The 27121-nt window shown below is 47.3% G+C and overlaps 1 protein-coding gene and 2 long non-coding RNA genes across 10 annotated transcripts in view; 2 read left to right on the top strand and 1 right to left on the bottom strand.

Moving 5' to 3' along the window:
- The window catches only part of LOC126922250 (protein bric-a-brac 1-like), a 221443-nt gene that overhangs the window by 104411 nt on the left and 89911 nt on the right, over window positions 1-27121 (top strand). For 4 of the 8 annotated variants that reach the window (XM_050734725.1, XM_050734733.1, XM_050734742.1 and 1 more), the window contains exon 2: window positions 9428-9485. The exons of the other annotated variants lie outside the window; for them this stretch is intronic. In XM_050734725.1, coding sequence (XP_050590682.1) covers window positions 9428-9485 — 58 coding nt within the window. The remainder of the gene's footprint in view (window positions 1-9427; window positions 9486-27121) is intronic. 8 annotated transcript variants of the gene reach the window in all.
- Window positions 6159-9421, top strand: LOC126922846 (uncharacterized). The gene is made up of 3 exons (XR_007712954.1): window positions 6159-6254; window positions 6398-6524; window positions 7085-9421. It is a non-coding gene; the product is annotated as an uncharacterized LOC126922846 (long non-coding RNA).
- LOC126922910 (uncharacterized) lies at window positions 6399-7005 on the bottom strand. Its single transcript, XR_007712995.1, has 2 exons — window positions 6903-7005; window positions 6399-6489 (listed from the first exon to the last, which is right to left on the bottom strand). It is a non-coding gene; the product is annotated as an uncharacterized LOC126922910 (long non-coding RNA).

The raw sequence follows: 27121 nt of genomic DNA, 5'->3' as shown, positions 1-27121 counted from the left end.
GGCTCTAGAACCGGGATCCACCGAACCCTACAACGCCAAACCCCCATCCTCCTCCCTTATCCTCCCCCATTGCCTCCTGCTCTGCCTCCGCCTCCGCCACCTACTCTGCAACCTTCGCCTATCTCTCACCCCGATCCCCATCCTCCGCCTCCTTCTCCTCTGTACCCTTGCTGCACCCTATTCCACTCCCTTCCTCTCCACCTTCCTCTTTTCCGTCACCGTCCCCGACCCTCCTCTCTACACTTTCCGTTCCCTCTGCCTAGTTCTTCCTCCCAGTTATCCTACCGTTCAGCTTACCCATACGGTGTACCCAGTGCCGTGCAACCCCTGTCACGGATGCGGCTGTTCTGGCGATGCTGCTGTTCTCAGGGATCGCGCGGTCGCGATCACGATGATGACGACCGTTGCGAATACAGAGAGAGAGAGAGGGCGGCGCGATGACGCGAAACGCGACCACCGAGCACGAGCACGAGCACGATGACGAGGTTGTGGATGAGCTGGCGGAGGACGATGACGGGTGTGCGAGGGTGCCAGTCCCTGGCGAGCTAACGGGAGCCTCTGATGACTGTCGAATGACTTGGGGCGTTATCGATTGCGGCACCGTACCGCGGAAAACGATCCTTCCTGCTCGCTACCGATCTCTCTATGGTCGCGTCGTTCTCTGTGCCGACTCGTCTACGCACCCACCACGGACTTCCTTTCGCCCTGTCTCCGATCGCTCGTCGATGTTTCTTTTGTCCGGAACCGTCGACGCGAACCCCGTCCCCAACGATCGCAAATCGTCGTTTAACGATCGCAGTTCCGTCGGCCGCCGATGAAATCAACGAAAAAGCCGAACGTGCTTTTTTTTCGTAGCGTGGGAACGACGCGACAAAGATCGGAGCGCGGTATCGATAAGCCGAGGAACGAGGACGAAATCGAAAATAAACGATCGAGGCGCGTGAACGAGATCGGTCGTTAAAACGGTCGATGAGCAACGGCCAATTAAAGTGACGATTCCGCGCGAGTAACGCGAGGTACGCGACCCATACCGCGCGGTATCTACGCTCGATGCCCGATGGCCGTATCCAATGTCGAACTCGGTATGGATCGAACGCGTATGATAAATACGATTCGAGCATCGAAGCGACGGTCGAGGGCCGAAACGATAGCGTCCGACCCTCTCGCGTCCCTATCGTCCGTAGCCACGAAATACACGCGAGCCGCGCGATAAACGCACGCGCTCGTTCCTCTCGCTCTCATTCCGCCTCGCGCCATTAAGTATTCCCGTTGCGTTTATCATTTCGGCTTTACGTTTACGTCACCCTTTACGTTTACGGTTACGATTACGATTTCACCGGTCACTCGCATATCCCGTTTTTCCGATCCCTGCCTCCCCTGCCCTTCGCCCGCTTTTAAAACCTCCTACCCACTTTACCCGCAGAGTTATCGTCCCTCGGTCGGCGATTCGCGATCGCTGCGAGCTCGCAACGATTCCATTCGAGGAGTAGGTTTTTGGTCAAAGGGACTCGGTCGCAGCGTGAAACGCTGTTTACTCGCGGCGTAGAAGAATATCCGTGGCCTTGACTTTTCGCCGATTCTGCACAAATATTAGGTTGTCTGACAAGTTTTTTTCGTTTTACGAGGAAATAATAGATGCGCGATGTTTTTTGTTTTATATTATTTTCTACGATTTATTTTGTTCTGTTGAGGTAAACATCGCGACATTTCACACGCTTGTTTTCACGCTTGTATACGAAGCTGCACTGTTGTAAAACACGCGTTTACGAAAGAAAGACACTTTCCGGACAAGCCAATACGTCGTGCAAGATCGCTTGCACGGTATCGTAGTACGGACGCGCGTGAAGAAACAGAACGCGTCTGCGTGGACTAAAAGAGATCTACCGTTTCGGAGAAGCGAGCTTCGTCGTGGATAACGCGCGGTCCAGCTCGATATCGATCGACGCTTGGTGCAAGCTTTCTTCTCGCGGCACTTAATTAGAAATCAAGCGAACGAATGTGGTCGCGCGATCGCTAGGGTAACGAGGCGTTGGACGAGAGCAGCAGCTGGATCCTCTCGGAAATGGCAGAGAATCGACGAGGGTCAGCACGGAGAGAAAAACTTTTGTCGCGTAGCTGTCCGACCCGATCGTTCGTGTTTGGACGAGATCCGATCGGCCAACGAGCTGGATTTTTTTTTCCCTGCGGAACTTGCCCGATCGGCTCTTTGTTTTTCTTTGGTTCGGTCCGGATCCATAATTTCGTTGGAAAACGCTTTTTCTCGAACCGAAGCGGGACGAGAAACCAGCGTTTCTCTTTTCTTTGCGGAGAAAAGCGGTCGGACTGCAGCGGATAGTCGATCGAGTCCTCTCGATAAAACTGCACGGCAGAGAAAGAGGCGGAGGATATGCGGTGGCGGGTACGTCCGAACGATCAACGTCCCCGTTAACCAGCTTTTACTTCCTTGTGAGAGTCAGGGCGCGCGAGCCAACACGGCGTGCTTTTCGCTCCAATTTCCAGCTGTTCGTCTATCACTCGTCGATCGCAAGTAACGCCGTGCCGTAGGGAACGAGTCGAGAGGTTTGAACAGCCAAGATGCGGTGGGAGAGAAAGAACGCGGGGCAAGAGAATCGACCTCGCATTATCGGTCGGCCGATATTTGCACTCCACTCGTACTCTCGCGCGCGCACCCACGCACCGCCGCAGGTTGATTCTCGCCGTCCAGTTGGATCCGCCACTGAGCGTACGCATTTTTCTCCGGTTCAACCTTCCTGCTCTTCTCTATCTCGCCGGACTATCGCCGCGCGTATTCCTTCGATCCGCCGTCATCGTCGTCATCGCACTTGTACGCGAAGATGCGCACGCGATAGCGCGTTGCTACGTCGCAGCTGGCGGCCACAGCCGTGCACGCTGCCACGGCCACGGCCACTGCCGCCGTTCCGCTACTACCAGTACTTGCTTTCCCTGCTCTCTCTCTCTCTCTCTCTCGATCTCTCTATCCTCTGCTATCGAGCAACCGTATCTTTGGCTCGTAGCTCGTAGTACGCGCGACCTTCTTCGCCGGTGAGTTACACGCGGCGAAACAAACGAACGCATCGAGAGAGAACGGGACAAAGGTTGGCGTGGGTGGCGAGAAATCGGCGATCACCGGCCAACAGACGCTGGTGCACGATGGGAAAGAGAAAAGCGGCTAAAGGGAAGCACTCGCGTCCGTGTTGGTTCGCTGCGTGTTCGTCTGCGCGGGGCCGTTCCAGCTTACGGGTTATTCAAATGAACGGTAAAAATCATCCATAACCGAGGGTAGAAGGCGCACCCTGGTATTGGTTATATTTAAATGGGTTTAATGCCCCGACCGTACCCTCGACCAGCCGGCAACCATCCTGGCTCTGTCCTCTGTTCTCCCTCGCGATCCGTTCTCATCCTCCCTATCGTCGCCACCTCTGTTCCATCGTTTCCTCTCGTGCCCTTTCTCCGCTCGCGGTCCGACCTCCACTGGCACCCCACCCACCGCGCGGCTCGAGGGTTAAAGTACGCCGTCGATAAAAAGCAAGTGTGCCGGCAAGGCGGCGGGGCGCGGGGATGGGAGCGGGGGTTGGGCGATGAAGACGGACCACGGTGGTCGGGACGGAACGGGGTGGTGGAGCGGCGACGGCGCCGCTGGAGAGACGAGACGAGGTGGCTGCGTGCGACCGAGAGACGATGAAAAGGGTAAGAGGCAGAACCGGAGGAAGGGACCCCGTGGCCACAGGGAAAGGGGCAGGAGGGCGTAGAGGAAGGGCTGGAGAGAAGTCGGTGTCATTTTCATTCTTCCGCCTTTCTCTTCCTCTTCTCCGGCACCTTTTTTTTTTCCTTCTACGCCGGCTGTACTCTCAACAATTAGGTATATCTCGGGCCACCCTCGACATTGTTTTCGCGGCATCTCGAGTGAGCTTTTCGCTCGAGATTCTTTCCGCGCGTCGACGAGCTTGCATCCCTATCCTTCGCCTCTCCTCTTTCTTTCCCTTTCTATCCGGCCGCGCGAGTGCCGCGGGTATCGCGCGCGCACCACGCTCTTCGACTTCACCAACGCGGAATCGAGAATCGCGCGACCACGAAACTCCCACCCCGTGGCCCTGTTCGCGTTTCGCTGTTTCAACGAGCTGCCTACTTTCCGATTATTTATTCGTTTACGTTTTTCACGGACGTAGGCTGTTTGGTGTGCCGAGTACGTGGGACGAAGTAGGTAGAAAATAGCGAGCACTGATTTGAAATTACGATTTATTGCAATTTCATTTGGCTTAATCATCTAATCACCGAGACCAACCGGCTAAACCTGTTTCGAGTGCGGCGGGAAGAATACGATCAAAGAGAAGATACTTTTTGTAGGATAGAAAAAAATGCAGATACGTAGGAAATTTGCGCAAAAAGCGAGAAAATTGTGAGAAACCTGCGGAAATTATTCGTATCGATAGATATGCGGTTTAAACAGGTAAACTGGGCATAAAGAGCTCTGTGCTGTTGCTGGCGTAAAAGCTAATTGTGTCTTTGTTGTGGATCTTAATCGTCGAAATAAATGTATAGCAACACTTACATTACACTTAGAATTGATACGAAAATAGTTTCACATTTATTTGATACGCGATTCGCAAGATATTCGTCGATACACATCAGCACTCTCTTTGTCTCACCATCTTCTTTGCCGCACTACCAACGAAACAGTTGCGTTCTTCCGTTTTACGAGACGCTGTACACGCACATACTCCCGTACGCTCATTCTCATATATGTGTGTCACTACTACGCGACCGATCTAGTGTTGCACATAGAATTACACATATCTCGATAGTCTCAAAGCTGGCCAAGATTGCCACGAGTCCGGAGAACAGAATTTTGGAACAAGTGGTTTTCCACTGTCACAGTGGTGGAACTATTCGATTCAAACGAAAAGTGAACGATATATATGCTGAAAAGGCATAAGTTTAGTACGAGACAGCATCGTCGTATAGTCGCGATCATAGATTGACATAACACAGCCTATATTATAGACAGCTATGCGTAGGAATTTATGCTGAACGCTGTTTATCTCAGTGCGTACGTTACGGTGATACGGTGCTCAAACAGCTGAACGGTATTTTTTATTATTCAATTTGTACTTTACAATTTGTTCAGCTGGACATTTGGTAAATTTTTTTAACTTAATTGCTAAATAACACGTGGATGGTTATCTCCAGTGGGATACCATCTTCGAGTTTGACTATTTTATTTCTTCAGTGAGGTCAGTGGGCTGTTTTCTTTTTGGTTTTCTTTCTATGAGAGTTTTGCCAGCTGATTTGAACGTGTTGCCGTTCTTTTATTGTATTATCCGTCGATTTCTTCTTTGGTAAAGTTGAACAGTGTGTCTGCTGAAATGCGAGCGAAATAAAGAACAAGACGATATTCTTAACGCGCTTACGTTCTCAAAAAATGTAGATGCTCTGTTTTAATAAAAGCCAAAGTTCTGCAAGCAACAAGCAAGACACTCGTAGTATGTTTGAAAAACGATAAATTGGATTAGAACGAAGCACCTAAGTGACGAATATCTTCTGACGAGCATAATGTAGTATTATCGAGAGTATTATGTAATTGTACACCTGAAGAGCAAAAAGCGCAAAACAGTTAATTATTGAGTTGGCAACTAAGTGATTGCGGATCTTGTCGATATCGCTCAATGACAAAACCCGCAATCACTTAGTTGCCAACCCTATAGATAAAAGAAAAATTAGAGAGAGACAGAAGCAAAGTACTTTGAGTCACCGGGGCATGATCATTATATTGCGTTGGCAACTAAGTGATTGCGGATCTTGTAAAACGACAAAAACCGCAACCTAATAAATAAAAGAAAAATTAGAGAGAAACAGAAGTAAAGTACTTTGAGTCATCGGAGCATAATCATTATATTGGGTTGGCAACTAAGTGATTGCGGATCTTGTAAAACGACAAAAACCGCAACCTAATAAATAAAAGAAAAATTAGAGAGAAACAGAAGTAAAGTACTTTGAGTCATCGGAGCATAATCATTATATTGGGTTGGCAACTAAGTGATTGCGGATCTTGACAATATCACTCAATGACAAAACCCGCAATCACGTAGTTGCCAACCCAATAGATAAAAGAAAAATTAGAGAGAAACAGAAGCAAAGTACTTTGAGTCATCGGAGCATAATCATTATATTGCGTTGGCAACTAAGTGATTGCGGATCTTGTAAAACGACAAAAACCGCAACCTAATAAATAAAAGAAAAATTAGAGAGAAACAGAAGTATAGTACTTTGAGTCATCGGAGCATAATCATTATATTGGGTTGGCAACTAAGTGATTGCGGGTTTTATCGTTAGATGGTATTGTCAAGATCCGCAATTACTTAGTTGCCAACCCTATGAATGAAAGAAAAATCAGAGACAGAAGCAAAGTACTTTGAGTCATCGGAGCATAATCATTATATTGCGTTGGCAACTAAGTGATTGCGGATCTTGTAAAACGACAAAAACCGCAACCTAATAAATAAAAGAAAAATTAGAGAGAAACAGAAGTAAAGTACTGAGTCATCGGAGCATAATCATTATATTGGGTTGGCAACTAAGTGATTGCGGGTTTTATCGTTAGATGGTATTGTCAAGATCCGCAATTACTTAGTTGCCAACCCAATGAATGAAAGAAAAATCAGAGACAGAAGCAAAGTACTTTGAGTCATCGGAGCATAATCATTATATTGGATTGGCAACTAAGTGATTGCGGATCTTGAGAATACCACCTAACGATAAAACCTGCAATCACTTAGTTGCCAACCCAATGAATGAAAGAAAAATCAGAGACAGAAGCAAAGTACTTTGAGTCATCGGAGCATAATCATTATATTGCGTTGGCAACTAAGTGATTGCGCGTCTTGTAAAACGACAAAAACCGCAACCTAATAAATAAAAGAAAAATTAGAGAGAAACAGAAGTAAAGTACTTTGAGTCATCGGAGCATAATCATTATATTGGGTTGGCAACTAAGTGATTGCGGATCTTGACAATATCACTCAATGACAAAACCCGCAATCACGTAGTTGCCAACCCAATAGATAAAAGAAAAATTAGAGAGAAACAGAAGCAAAGTACTTTGAGTCATCGGAGCATAATCATTATATTGCGTTGGCAACTAAGTGATTGCGGGTTTTGTCAATATCATCTAATGACAATATAAATATCCATAATAGGCAAATATTCGTACGAGTTGCTGTCGATGATTCAAAGGAAGTAGCAGATCCCTAAAAGAAAGTCGACGATTATGCTCGCAATTGAACAACGTCTATCGGTACAATTACCCACATTATAATTAATAACATTATAATTACCCACGAAATTACCTAAGCTAGTTCGATATGTAGCGATACGAACAAGTTGCCACCTTCGAATGATCATAGGATCATATAGCGATTATATATTCTATAACATAAAATACAAGAATTTCTGAACAGTCAACGAACCGATGGAAGATTTGAAAAAATAAGGTCAGATAAGCCACGGTTCTACGCTGTTCGAGATTGGTCATATTCGAAGCGTTGAGAATATTTTCATGGTTGTGGCAAGTTTTGGCTATCGGTTTATCAATCTCAAAGGCGACGTATTTTAGGAATTTCTGTTACACAAGCAATTAAACGTGATTCGATTATGTCGGATTCCATGTTTCAGATGCCTCTAAATTATCCCGCGTAACGCGCCTCTCTGTCCTAACGTTGTCTCGCTCTGTCCTCTTCGTTCAGCGCTTTCAACGTTCAGGACGACCGAACGCGGCCGTTTCGAACATCGTCAATTTTTTAAAGTGCGCATTTGCGCGTTCTTACGAGAACCGCCGTGTGTATAACTCGCATGGTGCACGAGGCACGTTTCGCTCAAACGTCGTTCTCGAAGGAAACTTTCGTCGACGCAGGATATCGGCGCTACGTGGAAATCGAGGTGGAGGAACGCGGTGAAAAAAGGAAACGAGAAATCAAATATTTTTTCATCGAAGCCGTAGCCGGTGCCCGGCAAATCGGTAGCGCGATCTGCCGCTAATCCGGGCTCCGCAAAACGGTATCGGATTTTTGCGCCGTTTTGTGGCTCTGGTAAAAAAGGCGGAAAAATCGGCGCTCGCAAAAAATCGAGAGATAGGCGAAGAGACGCGATCGACAGGGACGGCTGGGAGTAGTTCGGGTGGAGCGGGGTGCAGATGAACGAAAAGCCGCGATCGGACGTGCAACAAAAATTGCGTGTTGTTGCCGGGCGACAATAATTGAAACGGTGCGTAACACCGTCCGAATCCTCGAAACCCATTTTATATTTTAATCGCACTTCGATAGGCTCGTCGCGACCCGCTTCACCTCTTACACCCTGCTACGTCGTCTAGCTATTCCGGCTCGTTGTCCTCGTTCCATTCAACGCTATTTGCCTCTTTTTTTTTCTTTTCTCCTTTCCAAACTGTCCCTTCGTTTCTCCCAAATTCCCCCACACAACTGAAAATTCTCCATTTTCCATTTATCCTTCGATGACTAAGGAGAGTCGCCATAGGAAAGATCCGCGGAACCTGTTGTCCCGGAACCGTGACAACGTGCCGTGCAACGTACGTTGCATGGAAGCATCGTGTCATTACGATTTCAGCATTCGGGTGTCACTCGTATTTGCACGGATCACGGAATTTCGTTCGATCCAGTACACGGTACTCGGAGGTCGGCTATAAATAAACGCTGGCGCCAAGGATCGCTCGGTAATTTATGGTTTGTTCGACGTCAGTTTTTCGTCGATTAATCGCGGCCACGCGATGGCCTTGGAGCGCCGCGCGCCTTTTATCATGTTCCCTGGAATTTTAGGACGATCCTCCTTTCCCGTCGGCGAAAGCTCTCGGTCGAGCGTATCGAGCGAACACCGTCGACGAGACTCGACGCAAACGAGAATTCATAGAGGCTGCGGGTAATTTGCTGTAATGTTACTGGTCGCCTGTCGATTTCCTAATCGTTGCGTTTAAACATCGAGGAAACTCGTAATAAAGTTGCGCGGGGGAAAAGACGCGAGGAAAAACTCTGCCGGGATTACGGAATACGTTTCGAGGGCCGTTGAAAACGATTTCAATGTGCCGATGATTGCACGCTGGTTGCTGCTAGTTGAGAAATGCAGCGCGTGTAACACATAATTGCGATAATACATATTTACGGCTGTTCGCGAGTCACCGTAATTTATTATTTCTGCGCAATATTATACTTATGTATATTAGCCTCGAGGTCGATCGCCACTGTCCAGTTCCGATCGTGTAGGCGAAACTATACAACTCGGTGAATCGTTTGTCCGCGTTTTGCATCGCGTCTCGTAGCCTGTAGCACGTTCGCCGCTAGTATGTCAGTGGCACGCCCGTAGTATAAGTCGCGGCCGTCAATCGATAATCGTTTAATCGATCGATCATTTATGTTTTTTGTTGCAGGTGAGTACACTACGATGGAATGTGTTGGTTGCGAGTGACGCGGCGACCGATCGTCCACGTAAGTAGGAAGCCAGCTAAGGGAGTTTTGCGAAGGGCGGCGGAATCGAAAGTTGCCGCGATCCTACAGATTTCAGCGCGCCTTTTTATCGGCGATTTTTAGGTCGCCGAGAATCGCAGCCCGTGCCGCCTATTCACCCGGCCGTCCCTTTCTTTCGCCTTTGAATAAACATCGAATTTCTCGTTACTCCTTTTAATAACTTTTTATACTTGATATTTTATTAATGCGAGACATTCCGATCGGGTCCCGCTACGGCAGCGAGTTGCGCAACGTGATTTGCGTTTCAATAACGCGCGTACGTAGTACTCGTTGTTCAGACTTTTCTTCTTCCTCGTCTTCGTCTCTCTCGCGCTCCCTGTCCCCCTCTCTGCCCGCCTTCGCCGCGATCCTCCTACTCTTCTCCGCTCCATTTCCCTCCTCCCCCGGGTCCTCTTCCTCCACCATCGCCTCCACAACCGCTGCTTCGATCTCTGTGTTCGGATACTCGCGGATCTTCTCTCGCTCGTCTACCGAATCGCGTGCCATCCGCAAACGGGCGACGGATTTTCACGCTTTTCTTAAATCGCCACGTCGTCGATCCACGGAACCGGCGAACGATGATTTTCATATGCGAGGTGACTTTCTCGCGAGAAACAAAGGATCGGAGAAAGGAAGAAAAAAGGGGGGGGGGAGGTTTGCGAACGTTTGCGATGCGTCTTTTATTGAAAGTTGTGGGGAGGGGAGAATAGCGCGAGGAGAAGCAGAAAAGGTGGTGCGGAACAGGGCACGAGCGGCGTAACTGTATTGGCCCTGTACGGTGGCTGGATTTTAATCGAAGCGCAACGTATAAAGTTGCTGAAAATCAGATTATCCCTGCTCGTCCTGTTCCTCGTCCTCCTCCACTTGCCGCGGCGCCCTCCCTTCCCCTCCTCGATCTCTGCTTTCCGGTTGGCCACGACTGCGAACCATTTTTTATTCGCGAGTTTTTTATCTCGCGGATTTTTATTGATTCCTGCAAATCAAACGTTCTATACGCGACGGACGAGCCGCTTCCGCGGCCTCTCCAACCAACTTTGACCATCCGGACTAACGAGAAATCTCTATCGCACGCTATGCGCTTCGCGGTTGCTTCGCTGCCACGTCGCGCCGTTCCACGTTCGTCGGATCGCGTCCGAATCCGCGTCGCAGGCTTAGCTTTTCTGTTTCTGTAGAAAAAAGAAAAAAAACGATTACCGTCGCGGAGCAAAACGAGTACGGGGCGTCTGGTTTGCTTTCTCGACGGTTGACGCGTGCCGTTTTCTCAGCGCGGCTTCCGATTCAAACGGTCGAGGAATGTCGCGCGTTGTCGTCGACCTTCGCAACGATTCCCGTTCCAATGCGAGGGGAGCGATCGTCTCGAGATCTGCGTTGCACGCTCGATTTGCCGAGCCAACACAATCGCCAGCCGCGTTAGACGAAAGAAACACGAGCTGTTTCGTTCGATCTGTTCGGCCATCGTCCGCGGACTCGAGCACGGATTTCCGCGGGACGAGAAACGCGGCGAAGAAGAAGAAGGCGTTTCCGGTTGTTGGTCCAGGCTAAAGCATTCTCGCGGGTAATTACTCTGGCGTCGAAAATCCGGCAGGCAATAATTTCACGCGAGAACGCGAGAGCACGCGAGAGAGGTCGGGGGAAGCTCGCGCATGAACGTTACAGTATTATTTTTAATAACGGCCGCTGAGAAGTGGGGACCCGTTTGCCATTACGTTACGCGGTAAATAATAAACGTTTATAAGGCCTTGGAAGTTATTATACAATATATACGTTCGTATACGCGCTCGATGCCATTACGGGTATCGTATATTATTAATGCAGCGGCGCTCAACCGCCACCTACCGCCACCGCCAAAGCTACAATAGTTGGCGCGCTCGTCGCTCTTTCCGATTTCATGCGATTGGACGCGACATCGCGTTCGATTCTTCTTCCACCGAGATTGTCTGCAATTCGAGCCTCTTCGTTCCGTGTAACGCGTTCGCCGTGTTGCCGCTGTGTTCCTTCGTTGTGGCTGCAACGCAGCTCTGTGCTCTGTTTTCGTCCACCACTTTACCACTTTTGGCAGCCACTGCGCTGCGAAGCTTCTAACGATCCGCGTTCCAACGTGTGACCATCGAATGGCGCGAAATCGCGTAGCCGATAGCTATGATCGGTTATACCGCGACGACTCAGCAACGGAAAATATCCGTCAAGGTGACTCGGCCGTGAAACGGCGCTCGCTCTCCGCCGCCTATGTTCCCTTCCGATGTAATTACCATGCAGTGGCATAATTTCGCTGGCGGATAATGAGACGTTTGAAAATAATACCGGCCGTCTGTGGCTGCGATCGGATGCTTGCGTTGTCGATGCAGCGCGGCGGTTCCGTCGGTTCGCGAAATTCAACCGAGCGGAGTAAAAAGTGGACGAGCAGACGAGGCGCCACGGTGTAGAAGAAGCTGGCGGACGTTGAGTTTCGGTAGAGCCGCGGCACACGCTAATTGCGCAGTTATTTCGTCGAGATAAGACTCGCGATTCATGGCCGTTCTCGCTAGACGGAGATTAGGCGAATTATATTATTTTACGTGTAGTATCGCGCGGAGACGATAGCGCAACCAAAGTTTCGTATCAATATTTATTGTAAACGATAAGATTAAAAGGAATTTGTTAATGCGCGGCTCGTATTTATATTGTTACGTCATGTGCCAGTTCGAGCCGACCGTATGGCGAGACACACGCTCTTCTCTCTATCGAATGAAACAAAGCGGTTCTCATTTTATTCTCGAGCTTGCCGATCCTTCTCTGTCTCGATTTCCAGCAACCGTGTACCGCGTATAGATCGAGCAACGCCAAGACGCTCGTCGCTCTATCGGGACGATCGAGGAGCACGCGCGTCCCCGTTCGTTTCTCGGCGGAAAGGTAAAAATATCGTGCGAGAAAATGGCCGTATACCTCGACGCTCGTAAAACGTCGAACCGTGCGGCATTATTTAACAAACGTATAGTGTTTCGTTGCGGTAACTATGGTCGATCCGTGGTGTCGATTGTACATAAGCGCGCCACGCTGAGAGTGCGAAACACAGAGAGCAAGAGAGAGAGAGAGAGAGAGAGAGAGAGAGAGAAAGAGAGGAGAGAGAGGGAGCATGGTGGCGTGTGAAAGGACAGGAGGGGTGGATCGGTGGCTGGCGTAAGATGATAGAGGGAGTTATGAGTGTGTATCGGCAGGAATAAGGAAGGAGGTGGGAGGAAGGAAGGAGGGTTACATACCGTTGGCAGGAACTGGTCGGTGGTGAGACCGCGTCGCGTCGTCCATCGTCGTCGTCGTCGTCATCGTCGTCGTCGGTCAATCGAATTCGAGTCTAATTAAAGGTCGGCTGTGAACGCGATCGGGGCAACGTCTTAACGAGGATAATTTTCCGGCGAGTAAATAAAAAAGAAAGAAAGATGGACTGGTAGTTCTGACGCTTTTTCACCACCGAAGAACTTCATCCGGTGGCTTAAAGAGACTGTCGGGCCGGCAATAACGAGGCGCTTATCGATCGATAATAATTTAACGATAGATATTCTCTGTCAGGCTGTTAGTTGTGTGGTGTCGTGGCCCGGCTAAAATATTTTCGTATCGTTCTGGTCGCCAACTGGAAAGTCGGTTCGTCACGACCTCCGCTTAGAAAATATGCTACTTCATTCTCGTCGGAGAAACACAGGCACGAGAGAGCCGCTCCGCGGGAGTCCGTGTACGTACACGCGGCCAGAACGATGCACACACCCCTACACTCGCACACGCGGCTCTACAATCTACAACGACCGCGAAACAGAGGCAAATACGCGAACGAACACAGGCGCGGCCAGATCGCTGAGAAAAAAGAAGGACGGAGACAACGAGGGACACCTACGTCTTCGGTTACGCCGCTACGTACGCGGCCGCGTCGCACCGCGCCGCGCCCCCCCGCGTTCTTGCTTCTCCGATTCGCCGTGTGTGAGTGCGTATGCGCGCGCGCGCGCGCGCGCACGCCGCCGCGTGTACTTATATATAGAATTAAATATACGATACATTATTCATTTTAAGTTCTTTCTCCTTGCTTGTCCGGAGAACGTATGTATTACCCGCACACTAGCCGCTCCCGCACACTCACGCTCCCCTTCCCTTTTTCTCTCCCTCTTTCTCCCTCTTTCTCTCCCTTTTACCCCCTTCCGGCCCCCTTTCTCCCCCGTGCCCTCTGCTCTCTTTTTCCTTCTCCGGCTCCTTCGACTCCGTCTACTCTCTTCTCTCTCGATCGCGTTCATGGACGTGCGCGCACGCCTACCGCCAACTCTTCTACCAATACATATATATGTACACGCTTAAACGCGCACCGTCGAAACTTACGACCGCGGCCGCGCGCGAGCTCACAGTCATAACTTTTTCTTTTTTTTTCTTTTTTTATTTTAAAGATGGCAGCCTCTCATTTGCAATTCTATGCAGCACGTCGATACGCCTGATTTATCGTTACTATACTTGTAACGAGTCCGCGCGATTCTGCCACAATTTATATCGACGTACGTCTCTGCGCGATCCACCTTATGCTTCTTTGCCGGATCGCCGCGAGAGAGTCACTTCCGGCTGGTCGACTCCTTTATCGGGCGATACTATCGGCGATACGAGGAAGCTTTCGCTCGCGTTTCGCATCCAGTCGATCGGTTGCCTCGAGTGTCTACGATATTTCGGTAGCGGACCGATATCGCAGCGAGTGGGTGGGGTGGCGGTGGCCTAGTGAGCGTGGAAGCTCGACGATGTTGGCGACTAAGGTGTTCGTAGCGCGGTAGACGTGCAGCAGCAACACGTTTCGGGTGAACGTACGAAATCGAAAGCGACGAACGTTGCCCGTTACGACACGGTAATTACGTGGTAACACGATGATAAGGATGATTAGCCGCGCGTTAACGTTCCAATGATTCCGCGTGTGAAACGAGTTCTGCGCGCGTGCCGGCACCTTGAAACGAGAAAATCCGGTCGAAGAGTAGCTCGTACTCGGCGTGTCGTTAGAAGGCGGACAGTTTGCTGGAAAGATGAAACGACGGATCTCGACCGACAGCGAGGCAAGGACGAAGGATACGTGAAGTTTTGAAATGGCGAGGTCTTCTTCGGTGAAAGATGATTACACAGCGGCGAAAGGTGCGTATTTAGCGGGCAAATAAATTCGACCTTGATCGATGTTGGCGAACCGGGCATGCGCCAACTCATAAGAGAAGTAGATCGTAAAAAAGTCAGCAATAAAAATGGTAATGCAGCAAGTAATACGCGCATGATACCAGCCATTATCCACGCGCGTCTTCCTTTATTATCTTCTTTATACTCGATACAGCGCGGATCGTAAAGATCGCGGTAGTAAAAAGTATTATTTTGTACCGTACGGCTCGGTGGGGACACGAGGTAACGGATCGCGGCTATTCCAAACGACGACGACGACGTCGAGGACGACGACGTAGAAATCGAGGCGAGTCGCGTGGCTCGTTGCATCGTCGCCTCCACGCCTCCATCGACGTATCTCCTTAAAAAGCAACGCGTTTTAATCGCGCGTCATCCTCGTCGGCAACTTTCCTTCTCGGCTTGTCGATGGCTAAGCGACAGTTTAATCCCCAAGCGAAAGGAAGAAAGTGTAGCGAAGAAGATAGAAAATAGAAGAGGAGAAAAAAGGAAATAAACGAACGAACGAACGAACGCGTGGAGAAACGGGAATACAGAGAAGACTAAATCGGAAATTGCGGTGGGAAGAGAAAGCGAGGAATTTGAACGGGAGCAGAGAACGAGCGTCGAAAAGTCGCTAACCCGCGTCCCGTTTGGCGCGAGCGCACACCCATTGTTCGACTTATCGGCCTCCACCACGTGCTTTACATAATGGTAGTGTCGAAAATGCGGTTTAACGATATCTAAACACGAGTACTCGGCCGTTTTAACTCGAAACGCGCCGCGGCATGGGGTGGCCCTGTTGCGCGAGAGAGAACACGCTAAGCGTTCGTTGTGTTTTCCACTGGCAGAATCCCCTTTGCTACGGAATATTCTCAACTGGAACATACATACATTCTCTCTCTCTCTCAATCACCCTCGTATTCTTTGTCGTGCACACGCTGCATGCCATGGAAAAGGGAGGAGAGACACGCGCGCACACACAGAGACGAGTACGCGCGGGAATGGGAGAATGCATTTGCAGTGATGCGCTGCGAAAAGCAGATATCGGTTTACATCCGAACAATTACAGCCTTTTGCCTGGCCCAAAACGTTATGCTAATTGATTCGATATTCGCCGGATGGCGGACCGCGACCGGAGAAGCCTTAGCCTCCTTCTCGCTCCTCCGCCGATGCTCCTGTTTAGTCTCTTTATCGTCTGACGAGTCCTCGCGTCTCTTTCCTCGATTTCCTCGTTCGAGAAAGAAACCGAGAAAACGGAGGAACGCTGCAGCCAAGTACGCGAATATGTGTGGCATTGGTAGTGGTACACCGTAGTTGTATTGATATTGCGAAAGGAGTAGAAGCGTAGCGTTCTTTCCATAAATACGCGATCGCGCGATAAGACGATAAGAAGATAAATATTTTTGTAATGGTGAATTACGGTGAAGTAAAGGCGGCGAAGGAGCGGCTGAAATTGGTCGGACAGTTTCATTTGCGTATCATTAAAATAGCGAGTAACAATAATATCGGTACACGTGCGTAAACATTCGTATAATAATTATTCTGTTTAACATGGTGTCGTTTTGCGCGTCGAGTCGTATTTTTACGACGAACCGAACGACGCGATTATAAAGGCAGCGATGGCTCGTCGTCGCGGCGACAACGGCTCCGGATAGTTGCATTTACGATTCATTAAATTACGACATTGCACCAAAATATATAAATATTCATGTAATCGCGAACTGGTGACGCGTAACTGGTTAGCTATACACATTCTTCGCTGTACACACATACGTTACGATATATAGGAAACTACTAGCCAGCGCACTTCGGCACCGATTTTTCTCCACGTCCGGCCGCACGCGGTCTAACTAATATAAAACGTTGATACGTGGCTCGATAAACAGCGACAATTAGCCGCATACAAATATTTGTTAAACGATTATCGTGTTAACGTTGCGACCAGCATTATACGCAATTACGTACGAGGGTGCAAGCACTTATCGTACGAAGCAACTTACGTGTAATTACGTTGGTCTCGGGGCCCGTGCGTAGCGTAACGCGTGCGTAACTAGACGCGTTTCAACGTTGTAAAGGACCGGGTCACGCGAGTAGAACTATCGTTCTCTCGAGATCTTTTTGCCGTGACCAGATTCAACGCACGATACGCATCTCGAAATAGTTTCCTAACACGTCCCGTTTTACCGGATTTACCGTATTCCCGTGGAGAGCCACCGCCCGCCCAATCATCGTCCGACGCTAAAGAAACTTACGGCCGTGCGCTAGTCAAGCGAGATCGATGCACGAGTCGCGTCGTTCAACTTTTCCTCGAAATAACGCGACGATTCTGCTTACGAAGAAATCGTTGCTTACAGACCATAATAGCTACGATTATCATATCCGATGAAATATAGTGGACGGCTGGCTGTACACGAATTGCAGCGACGAAACTAGTTTCTCGCGCGCGTACATCGAGCGCACTCGCAATTCTGAACGAGCAATTTACGAATCGGAAATTGCCGAAAATAGGCAACCGTCCGCGATCGTCGCTCTTTTCCGCTCTCAAATTCCCACTTTCATTTTATCTTTCGCCTTCCCCTTTCTACTCGCCATTCTATCTTTCCCATCCGCAATTCGTCAGATTTATTAGTTTCTAATTAATTATCGGAACGTTGTACGAGCGTATTAAACACCGGATACTGAGACGCGCGCTGTCACGGACGCATAGAAAAGACGAGGACCAACCGATCCAGCGATCGTAAATCTCGTTAAGTCTCGAGTGGGATCTCGAGAAACATTTCGTAATCGATTAGCGGGTCGCCGCACGAGGCGGTAGGGCCGCTTAAATTACGCTCATCTGCCGGCCCGGTCGACCAATTATCTGTAATTTTACGTCGACCCAAATATTACGTTGTATCGGGGCTTTTTCGTTTGTTCGCTCAAATCCGTAGATTCGTCGTTATTACCAAACGCTGTGTGACTGACCCGCGCGTCATTCCTCCTCCTCTCCTTTCTTTATCTCTCTGCCTTTTTCCCTCTCTCTTTTTCTTTACGTACAATACAGCTGACACGCGATCGCGCGATTACAAGGATCAACGCCAGTTCGACCGCAAGACGGAACGCGACCAACGAGAGGAAAGTATATACGTAACATGTACGATCAGGGAAAACTCGATTATCAACTGCTGTAATACGCGTTTTCTCGTTATCTGCTCTTCCTCGGCACATTTACTGCCACGACATTCGTATTCGGGTGACAGCAAAGTTTTCGGTAGGACCACCGCGTCACCCGTATTCGGGTGACGCTTATTTGACTACCTGCGAAGGATCGTCGTAGGAATTTGAAAAGATATTACAGAGGAAATAATGAAACTATTGAATTTGTTGAGGTTATTAGATGTATAAAGAGAGAAAACGCGTGGATAAAGTGTAAGGTACAAAATATATATATATTTAATTTAATAGAGAAGTGTGATAATAAGTAGGAATACAATTTGAGCTGATCCAGATCCGCACGCTAGCAGTGTTACCTTATAACTGAAAACCCCGAAGCCTACGTCGCCTGTCTACTGTTTATGGTCTGCGTTCCTGCTATTCTTTTGTCTACATGCTGTCGATGGCTTCAGCGCTTGAGAAAACTAAAAAGACCAGATGTGGAGTTTTCGTAGAAGTGGTGAACACTTCAACAGAATTGTTACGAAAGTAATACGAAAATGGTTTATTGAAAAAATTATTTAGAATGTAAAACTTTCAAGCATTCTATGCATAGCTGAGATTGGTCGAGACAATTTGGACAATAAGTTGTTGTTTTCTTTAAATTCTCTCGTGTCTCTGCTCGGTCCATTCGACGTCTTTTATTTGCATAACGTAGTTTGCACGCGCGTCTAACGCTTCTTTCGGAATCATTTTTCCCAACGGCGATATTGTGCTGACTCCGTGGAAGACAAGGATTTTTTGTATTCTCAGACAACCGTAATAATTTTGCAGCTAATGATTCTCTAAATATTCTAATATTTATATCCTTCCTTGTTGCAATTTTGTAAACCGTCAAAGCGTTTACAACAGGAATTGGCAGAAGGAGTTGAACGCCAAGTTTTCCGTACCATTTGATTCCCTTTCTAATTGTAGTGGCATAAGAAACCATTTGGTCGGAATAATCTATACCACACTTTCCTTCGTTATATTCAGCAACAGCTAGTGGTTTTAACGTTGCAGATGTCTGTTGGCTCGGAGAAACAGCGCGAATGCTGCGATTTCTTTTCTACTTGGTACCACGATGGCAGCGCGTTTTGTCGATGAAATTCTCACATCCCGTGTATCTCTCCGTTTGAGTACGACAATCCGGTTATCATCTTCTTTGGACACCATCTCGCCTTTACTTAGTTTGCAACGAAGAATATCTTTTGGAAGGAATTTGTTATTCCCAAGTGTTCCCACTACGTGTGTCTCGCGGTTTAGTCATAATATCGCTAATTCATAGCTCGTGTAAAAATGATCAATGTATAATGTTCGTCCTTGGCAGAAAAGTTTCTCTGCAAGCTGTAGACGTACATCGTGTGCCAATGCTGTTTCTCTAACACCGTCAGCTGATCTACCGGAATAAATTTTCATTGCCCATGTATATGCCGTGCTTGAGCATAATTTGAATAATTTGATCGCGTATTTGTGTGCTTTATTTGCTATATATTGTTTGAAGATGAGTCTTCCGCGCCATGGAATCAACGTTTCGTCGATAACAACGCGTTCTCGAGGCGTGAATATTTTTTCATACTTGCTTTTCAGCTTGTCGAAAATTTTGAGCGACTCGCATTACTAAAATATCGATGGAAGTACGAATCAGAGAACGCTCGGTACTGCGGTACGCGTGGCCCGAAGGAGATTTCATTGAAAACACGCGTGGCAGTCAACGTATTAGAAACTTCAACTTCTCGGTTTCCTCGGTTCTGCATTTTTTGTTAGAAACGCAGCTGTGAGTCGATGCTCTCTCGCGACTCGCGTTTACTTTACGAATAATCGATGAGCACTTTATCGCGAGATAACGCGCAGCTTGACGTAACTTGCGAGGATAGGTAGAACAATGAACGGGTTTAGGTAGAGGTAGCGATAAATCTCAATTAGAGAAAGAGAAGAGGAACGCAGCGAGGCGAGGCGAGGCGATCGACGTGGCCGTGCGTTTAATTATTCTTTTTGACGCGGTATCGCATCGTGCCCCTCGCGTTTCCGGCATCTCGGACCGGTCTCGACGTTTCTCTTCGAACGGCCAGGCTCGGCGGATTTTTTCCATCGATATTTCCAATTTCGCCGAACTGGCTGGAACAAACGTGGGAAACGCGAAAACGCCGAAACAAGACGAGTACCGTTCGAATCGAACTCTTAAAAAATAACCGGCCACCGGGGCCAGTACTCTCAAACCGGCGCGTATTTTCCGCGCAAGCCGGAAACGTTGGGCAACGCGTTTAGCCGACGGCCAGCGAAATCCTTGCGCGAGATCGACGGGTGGAAGCTCTTCGGTGATCGGCGAAACAAAAAATTTCCCCGCCGCGTACCAGTCTTCCCACTGACAGATCCTCTTCGAAGACTCGCGTGCCTGTCGATTCGCCAGATTTAAATCGTGAATTCGTTTAAAACGATCCGCTGGTTGTCTCGATTTCGAGGCTGCTGACGTAGAACCGCGGCTGGCAAAGTCAATTTGTAAAGCAATGGCCACCGCCGCTCCGATTAAGTTCGCAACGAGCAAAAGTAATTCCGAACAGCGAGGCAAGAAAGTCGTTGCGCTCGTTCCCTCGCTGGGAATATCACGCGAATTTCTAAACGTTCGATCGTACGTTTTCTACCTCGCTCGCTGCGAATAATAATAATAACAATAGCAATAATGATAAAAATAATAATAATAATAATGACGACAATAATAATAATAATAATAATATAAATAATAGTAATAGCTGGAGCAATAATAACGGCAATAATAACGCTCGTAATAATAGCAATAACAATAACAATAACAGTAATAACGACAGAGCGTTATTACGCGTAATAATTTTCAACGGCGTAATCGTTAAGAAAGGACGACGTCCCAGGGTAACTGCGCCTATAATCGTTATCGTTACGGTTTACGTCGCTGTGTTTCCTCCTGCTTCTCCCTATCTTCTCATCTTCCCCCGTCTCTTCCCTCTTTTCCACAGCCTCGTCTTCTTTTTACTCCTCTGCCTCTCCATCTTGACGCCACGGATTCGCGTTGTTCCGTCTACGGTTCCACCCAACCAAATTCCAACAACGTTCAAAATTATCCAAACTTTCCGCTCTCTGTTCCTCTAATTTTTCCATTCATCCGATCGATCGAAACTTATCGATCCGTGATTTCTCACTGTCTCTGTTTGCCGAAAGCTGCGTCGCCGGTGTGACGACAGTGTCACGTCGGAGACACAGTAAATCACGAAACCGATAGATCGCCGGTGATCTCCTCGCGTCGCAGTTCGAACGTTTCGCGAATTAGGCGATGAAATTGAATTTTGTATACGATGATAGAATTTATTATGCAAATCCAACAGAGTTACGGTTCAAAGTCTTACAGAATGATTCAAAGTGTTACAAAAGACCGAGTCGGAATATTTTAATTGATTGATTCGAGCGCCTATTTTCCAGGCTTTTTATGCTGTGCTTTTAGTCCTTCTGGAGGGGTTGTCGTCTGGTGTATCTCGGAGGCAACTATTTCGTTACTATTTGGTTATTGTTTCGATGGCTGTGGTGTGCAGGATGTCTAGCCTATTCTATTACTGTTTCTGAGCGATTTTCTCGAGTGTTTGACAGCAGCAATGATACCAACAGGCTAAACTAAACAGTGAAACAGCTCGGAAGATTCGTTATGGTTTGGCGAAATTATCCAAACTCTCTTCGCTCTGTTCGTCTAATTTTTCCATTCGGCCGATCGATCGAAACTTGTCGATCTCTCTGTTTGTCGAAAGCTGCGTCGACGGTGTGACGATAGCAACGATAGCAGCAGGTTAACGACGAGAAAACTCGGAAGATTGGTTGTGGTTTCACGAACCAGTCCACCTCGAAGCAGGCTGCAAGCTCGCGTCTATCCTCTCGAGGAAGACGTTGCGAGAGAGCGAGGCGATTCGTAGTGGTGGCACACGTACTCGAAGGAGAGCATTAGTTTCAACGATTATTAGAGTTAGTTCTGGCCGAATGAGTTTCATAAATGCCCGGGGAAAACTCCAAGCGTATACTTGTATTTATACGAGTAGGTAGACGGAGACGGGAGGGTTCGGCAGAGCGGAGGAGGGCGGAGAAAGAGGGCACATAGAGGGTGAGGAGGTAGTATGGAGGAGGGGGAGAAGGAGAGAAAGAGAAGGACGGTATTCGCGGAGCCAAAGTATCCGTCGTTCCGCTTCGTCCCCAGGGGTTGGGCGCGTGCTCCCTCTTTCTCTCTCTCTCTCTCTCTCTCTGTCTCTCTCACTCACTGCCTCTCTTTCTCTTTCCTTCCGTACTCTCCGCTCGGCCTCCTATTATTATTATTTTTTATCACAATATTTGCTTTTCCCACATTCTGTTTTATGTTAATGGTCGCTGCCTGCCTCCCTCCACTCGCCTCGTCCTCGCTCCTTTTTCTCGCTGGTTCCCGCTTCGTATGCATGGCCTCGGGGAACTTTTAGCATTTTGTCTCGAATTTAAAAAGTTTTTCCGCCGCTCTCGTCCTCCTGCCCCTCGTCTTCTTCGTGCAACCCCCGCGCCGCGGTTCTCCCTACATTCTCCTCACCTGTGCACCACCTCTGCCCTCCTTCGCGCGCATCCTTCCGTCTTCCTTCCGTTTGCTTCCTAACGTATTTCCACGTATCTGGCGGCGATTCGTCTTGGTAATCGGAGTAGGTGCGCGCGGCCGGAACCGTCGCCTTGCAAATAGTTGTCATCCGTCGTGGATCCGAGAAGAACAACGGACGTACACTGGACGCTCGGAGTAAATGGCTAGTGGAGCGCGAAGAAGGAAACGAATGGTCAGCGTTGGACGGAACAAGAGGTTACGAAGTTTCGTGAAACTGATTTCCCGTGCAATCGATCGGTTACGATAGAAAAAGACGCGGAGGCGAGGCCAGGAAGAAGAAGAGGAGGCAAGATGATGCGCGTTCGCGCATCCTGCGGTTTTGTATCGCGAAGCGAGCAAACAGGCGTAGTAGTTTCTCTGGAGGCCGAAATCCATAAGTTAAGAATTTTTCGCAGAGTGGAAAACTTTCGAATAATATAGCGTTCGGTCTCCACATCCGAGTTTCGCCGCCAAGTTTCGTAATATATTACGCGCTTCTCTGGCTCGTCGTGGCTTTAACGGCGCGCACACTTCCACAACAAATTGGAATTTTTACGTTTGAAACTCGGTCGCCACGTTGTACGCTCGATCGTCGCGTTCCGCTTGCTTCTCCATCGACTTCGTAAACGACCCGTCTCCACCGATCCGATGTTCCCCGTTGTCGCTACAACTATCGATAGTTAACGCGAAGCTATTTCTATCGAAACCGGTGAAAACGACTGGTCTTTGAAAAATACGCGACGATAGAATATTTTTATATTTATTCATTTATCGTCCCTAAACGAAGGTCCACACGTTTATAAAATTATAGAACCAGTCATTTCGACCGCTGTGGTAGATCTAGCGATCGATCGGGAATTTTCCTGATAACTGATATCGTCTTATCGAATGATACGCAGTAAAAATTGTAAAAACCCTTGATACAAAATTACTTTCAGTTTGAATGCATAAAAGACAAAATAAAATTCATTATATTATTCTTTTAGTTATCGTTGCGAATGTCATTACATCATTGCGGGAAGAAATATAACACGAAGCAGGAATTTTAAAATAAAATTCTAAAACCAGTCAATTTCACTGCTGTGCTAGTTCTACTCCTAACGCTTCGCCGTAATACGAAGACTAGCGATGGAGGCAACGCGAGTGTCGGTACGCGCGTCGTTCGACGCGATTAGGACCAGACCGTTGACGCGGTCGCTCTTTTGCCTCGCGTCTTTCTTCCTAAGAACAGGAAGCTTGAAAACGATCGGCGTAGTTGGCGGAAATAAAGTTGCCGCGATTTCTTCGGACAAAAGTGACGGAAGGAAAAGTTTCCTTCCTTTTCGGTTCTCTTCTAGCGGAATTATTTCGTTGCTGTTGATTCTGTTGGAACGAGCAAGGGGAGAATCGGTTTCGCGGTGGGTAGAAATAGCCGCTTTATCGACTCGAAATCGATCGATTCGCGCATCGCAGCCTCGCGCGAAATATTAAAAAAAAAAGAGACTCAGAGAGAGAGAGAGAGAGAGAGAGAAAGAGGAAAAACCGGAAAAAAGAGAAAAAGGAGAAAAGGGGTAGAGAGGGAGTAGAATAGAATTCCTCGTATCCCCGCTCCATAACTTTTGACGAGTTTCAGCGAGTCGAAACCGTGGCGAGATGTGGATATAATTTTATCCAGTTTTTTATTGCGGACATGTTGAACTGGTAAGGGCTTCGATAGCGGCAGCTGAATCGGAAATATTGCCCATAAATATCGGAGATACCCACCCAGCCACGTGTAACTTCACGCACGTGCAGTCTCGCGCGTACGTACGCGCGATCCTCGCCTGTGTGCCTCCGCGCGAATTCCTACACGCGTGCATCGCGGCACACACGTGAGCTCTGCCTCCTCCTCCGCCCCCTATCCGCCGCGTACCTGCAGATAGCCGATTCGTATCGTCAATCCTGGCTACCCTATACCCTGCACGGTATAGGGCCTACGCCGCCGCGTCCCGTATCTATTCCGCGACGGCTCTATCGCGAAATGGATTTTTTTTCAAAATCGTGAAAGCGCTGCCGCTCCACCCCCGCCGCCACCTCTGCTCTCCTGCCGTCCCTCCTTCTCTTCCGCCACCGTGCACTCCTCCACTCTGCTTCGCTTCGCATCGCATCGCCTCGCATACTACTCTGCGAACCGCGGTTACGCTGCAAAAAATGTTTCGAATTCCTCGAATCGCCGCGATTAGTTTCCGTCTCGATTGTTCGATCAGCCGGTCATTCGCGGCCGATTCTCGGTGTACGCTCTATGCAGGCCAAATATAGCGCCGTACACAGCCTTCCATTCGTTGTCATCCTCCGTCGTAGAAAATTCTTCTACGCGTGAAAAGGAATCTGTTAGGTCGGCAACTAAGTGATTGCGGGTTTTGTCGATGTCACCTAATGACAAAATCCGCAGTCACTTAGTTGCCAAACGAGCCCGCCAGCTCTTCGAGACCACAACGTACGTTTCTATCGCGACGCGCGTAACGACTCACGGTGCGTGCCGAGCAGAGGCAGCACGGCTTGCCGCGTGGTTCGAAGCGCGTGCGAAAGGACTCTCGGCGCGGTGGAAGCGCGACAAAAGGCGAAGTGGGTCTTTCATTGGCCGCGGTAGAAAGCGCGAAATAAAAAAGAAGCGAGGAGAACGAAGTGGCTGGATCGAGACCGCATGGGCGCGGGAATCGTGGGGGATGAGCTCTGTACAGTGTGGGGGGAGATAGCAGTAAAGGAGGATTCGCATTATTTTAAACGCGCACCTCCGACTCCCTACCTCCGTACCGTTCGCTCTACCTCCCTTTCTCTGTGGCCGCGTCTCCCTTTCCTCTTCCCGTTGCCGCTTTGCCAGTGGTTTTCGACCGGGTTAGGCTCTGCCGGATAAACGCGGCAGAACAAATCGCCGAGAACAGCACGCAAAAAGTGTCGGAGAAAATTCGTCGCATCGCCGAGACGGATACGCCCGCAACAGAGGAAACGTTTGCCGCTTTCGAGGCTGTCGGCTTTCAGCTACACCAACCCCCTTCAACCCCCAAGCTCTCGAATACCGCGATCAACCATTCTTTTCTTTCTATCGCACTGGGTCCAATTTTTTCTCCCGATTTTTTCACGAGGAGGTCGCTTCTCGTTTAACTTGCGAGTCGAATGACTCGAAACTGATCGATCTTCTTCCTTTCGCGTAGTCGTCGAGTAAACTGTCACTGCTAGTTACGATATTTCGGCGAGTTTACTAGACTGGAGACATAGTCCAACCTGTTAAATTCTGTTACGAATTATCTAAAAATGATCGGTGTTACCTCGGAAATAACTCGAAGGGTTGAATATATTTTTATTTATTTCGTTATAATATAATGAGTATTTTTTTAATTTGTAAGAAAGAAGATAATTAGTTTTATTTAAATATATAATTATTTAATTTTATTTTAATGGGTTTCATAAAATAATAATATTGAATATTATTAATTTGAATTTATATTTTTATATAAATATTGTATTATGTTTTAAGTACGTTGTAGTATTAGTATGTTAATATATTAATAATATAGTTTCGTTTAGGTCTATTACAACTCTCATGTTTATTTCCGTTACGTGTATTATAAACTTTTATTTTTAGAAAAAGATTTCTTCTTCTGCTCGTTGATATGCATATACATAGTTTCTTAGATATTTTTATCGAACAATTTAAATATCATTCAATTTAGTGATTCAACTGTCTTAATATGAAATTAATAATGAATTTGCATTAAATTTTGAATTATTAGTTCGATATTAATAATAAACTCACAGTCTTACGTTCGTCGTTAAATTATGTAATTTAAACAACAATTTAAACTATACGTTATTCAACTAGTGATCGTCAGAAGCTTTCATCCAAAGTATAATTTCACTATATCGTTGAAATAGAAAAAGCATATCCAAAAATAAAAATTTGGAATTAAAAATGTCTTTCGTTTCATAAGGCGATAATAGATGAACAAGAATTTCCGTTTTATATTATTTTATTGAATTAGCTATCGTCCATTTCGTTTTATTTCTATTATTATATTCGGATAATTCAATAAACTAATATAAAACAAAAAAAAATTGTACATCCATTATTACTATATCGTTGAAATAGAAAAAGTATATCCAAAAATAAGAATTTGACATTAAAAATTTCTTTCGTTTCATAAGGCGATAATAGATGAACAGGAATCTCTGTTTTATATTATTTTATTGAATTAGGTATCACCCATTTCGTTTTATTTCTATTATTATGTTCGCACAATTTAATAAACTAATATAAAACAACAAAAATTGTGCATCCATTATTACTATATGAAATAGAAAAAGTTGAAATAGAAAAAGTATATCGAAAAATAAAAATTTGACATATTAAAAGTTTCTTTCGTTTCATAAGGTGATAACAAATAAAACCACAATTTCTCTTTTATATTATTTTATTGAATTAAGTATCATCCATTTCGTTCCATTTCTATTATTATATTCGCATAATTCGATAAACTAATATAAAACAAAAAGAAATTGTGCGTCTATTATTTCTTTATAGAACGAAAGAAACTTTCCGGACAACCTAATAAAAGTATGTCCTTTCTTCGCAAGATCGTCAATAACAGAATCGACTGACCTGCTCGTCATATCCGAGGGAAATTACATGTACCGGGTCAGACTGTCGGACGTTCGAATTTATTTTATCGGCTCTCATACACACGAA

Source organism: Bombus affinis, chromosome 1 (assembly GCF_024516045.1).
Source record: "Bombus affinis isolate iyBomAffi1 chromosome 1, iyBomAffi1.2, whole genome shotgun sequence".
NCBI classification, from domain to species: Eukaryota; Metazoa; Arthropoda; class Insecta; order Hymenoptera; family Apidae; genus Bombus; species Bombus affinis.
Note: the sequence above shows the minus strand (reverse complement) of the source record. Positions and strands in the feature narration are given on the sequence as shown.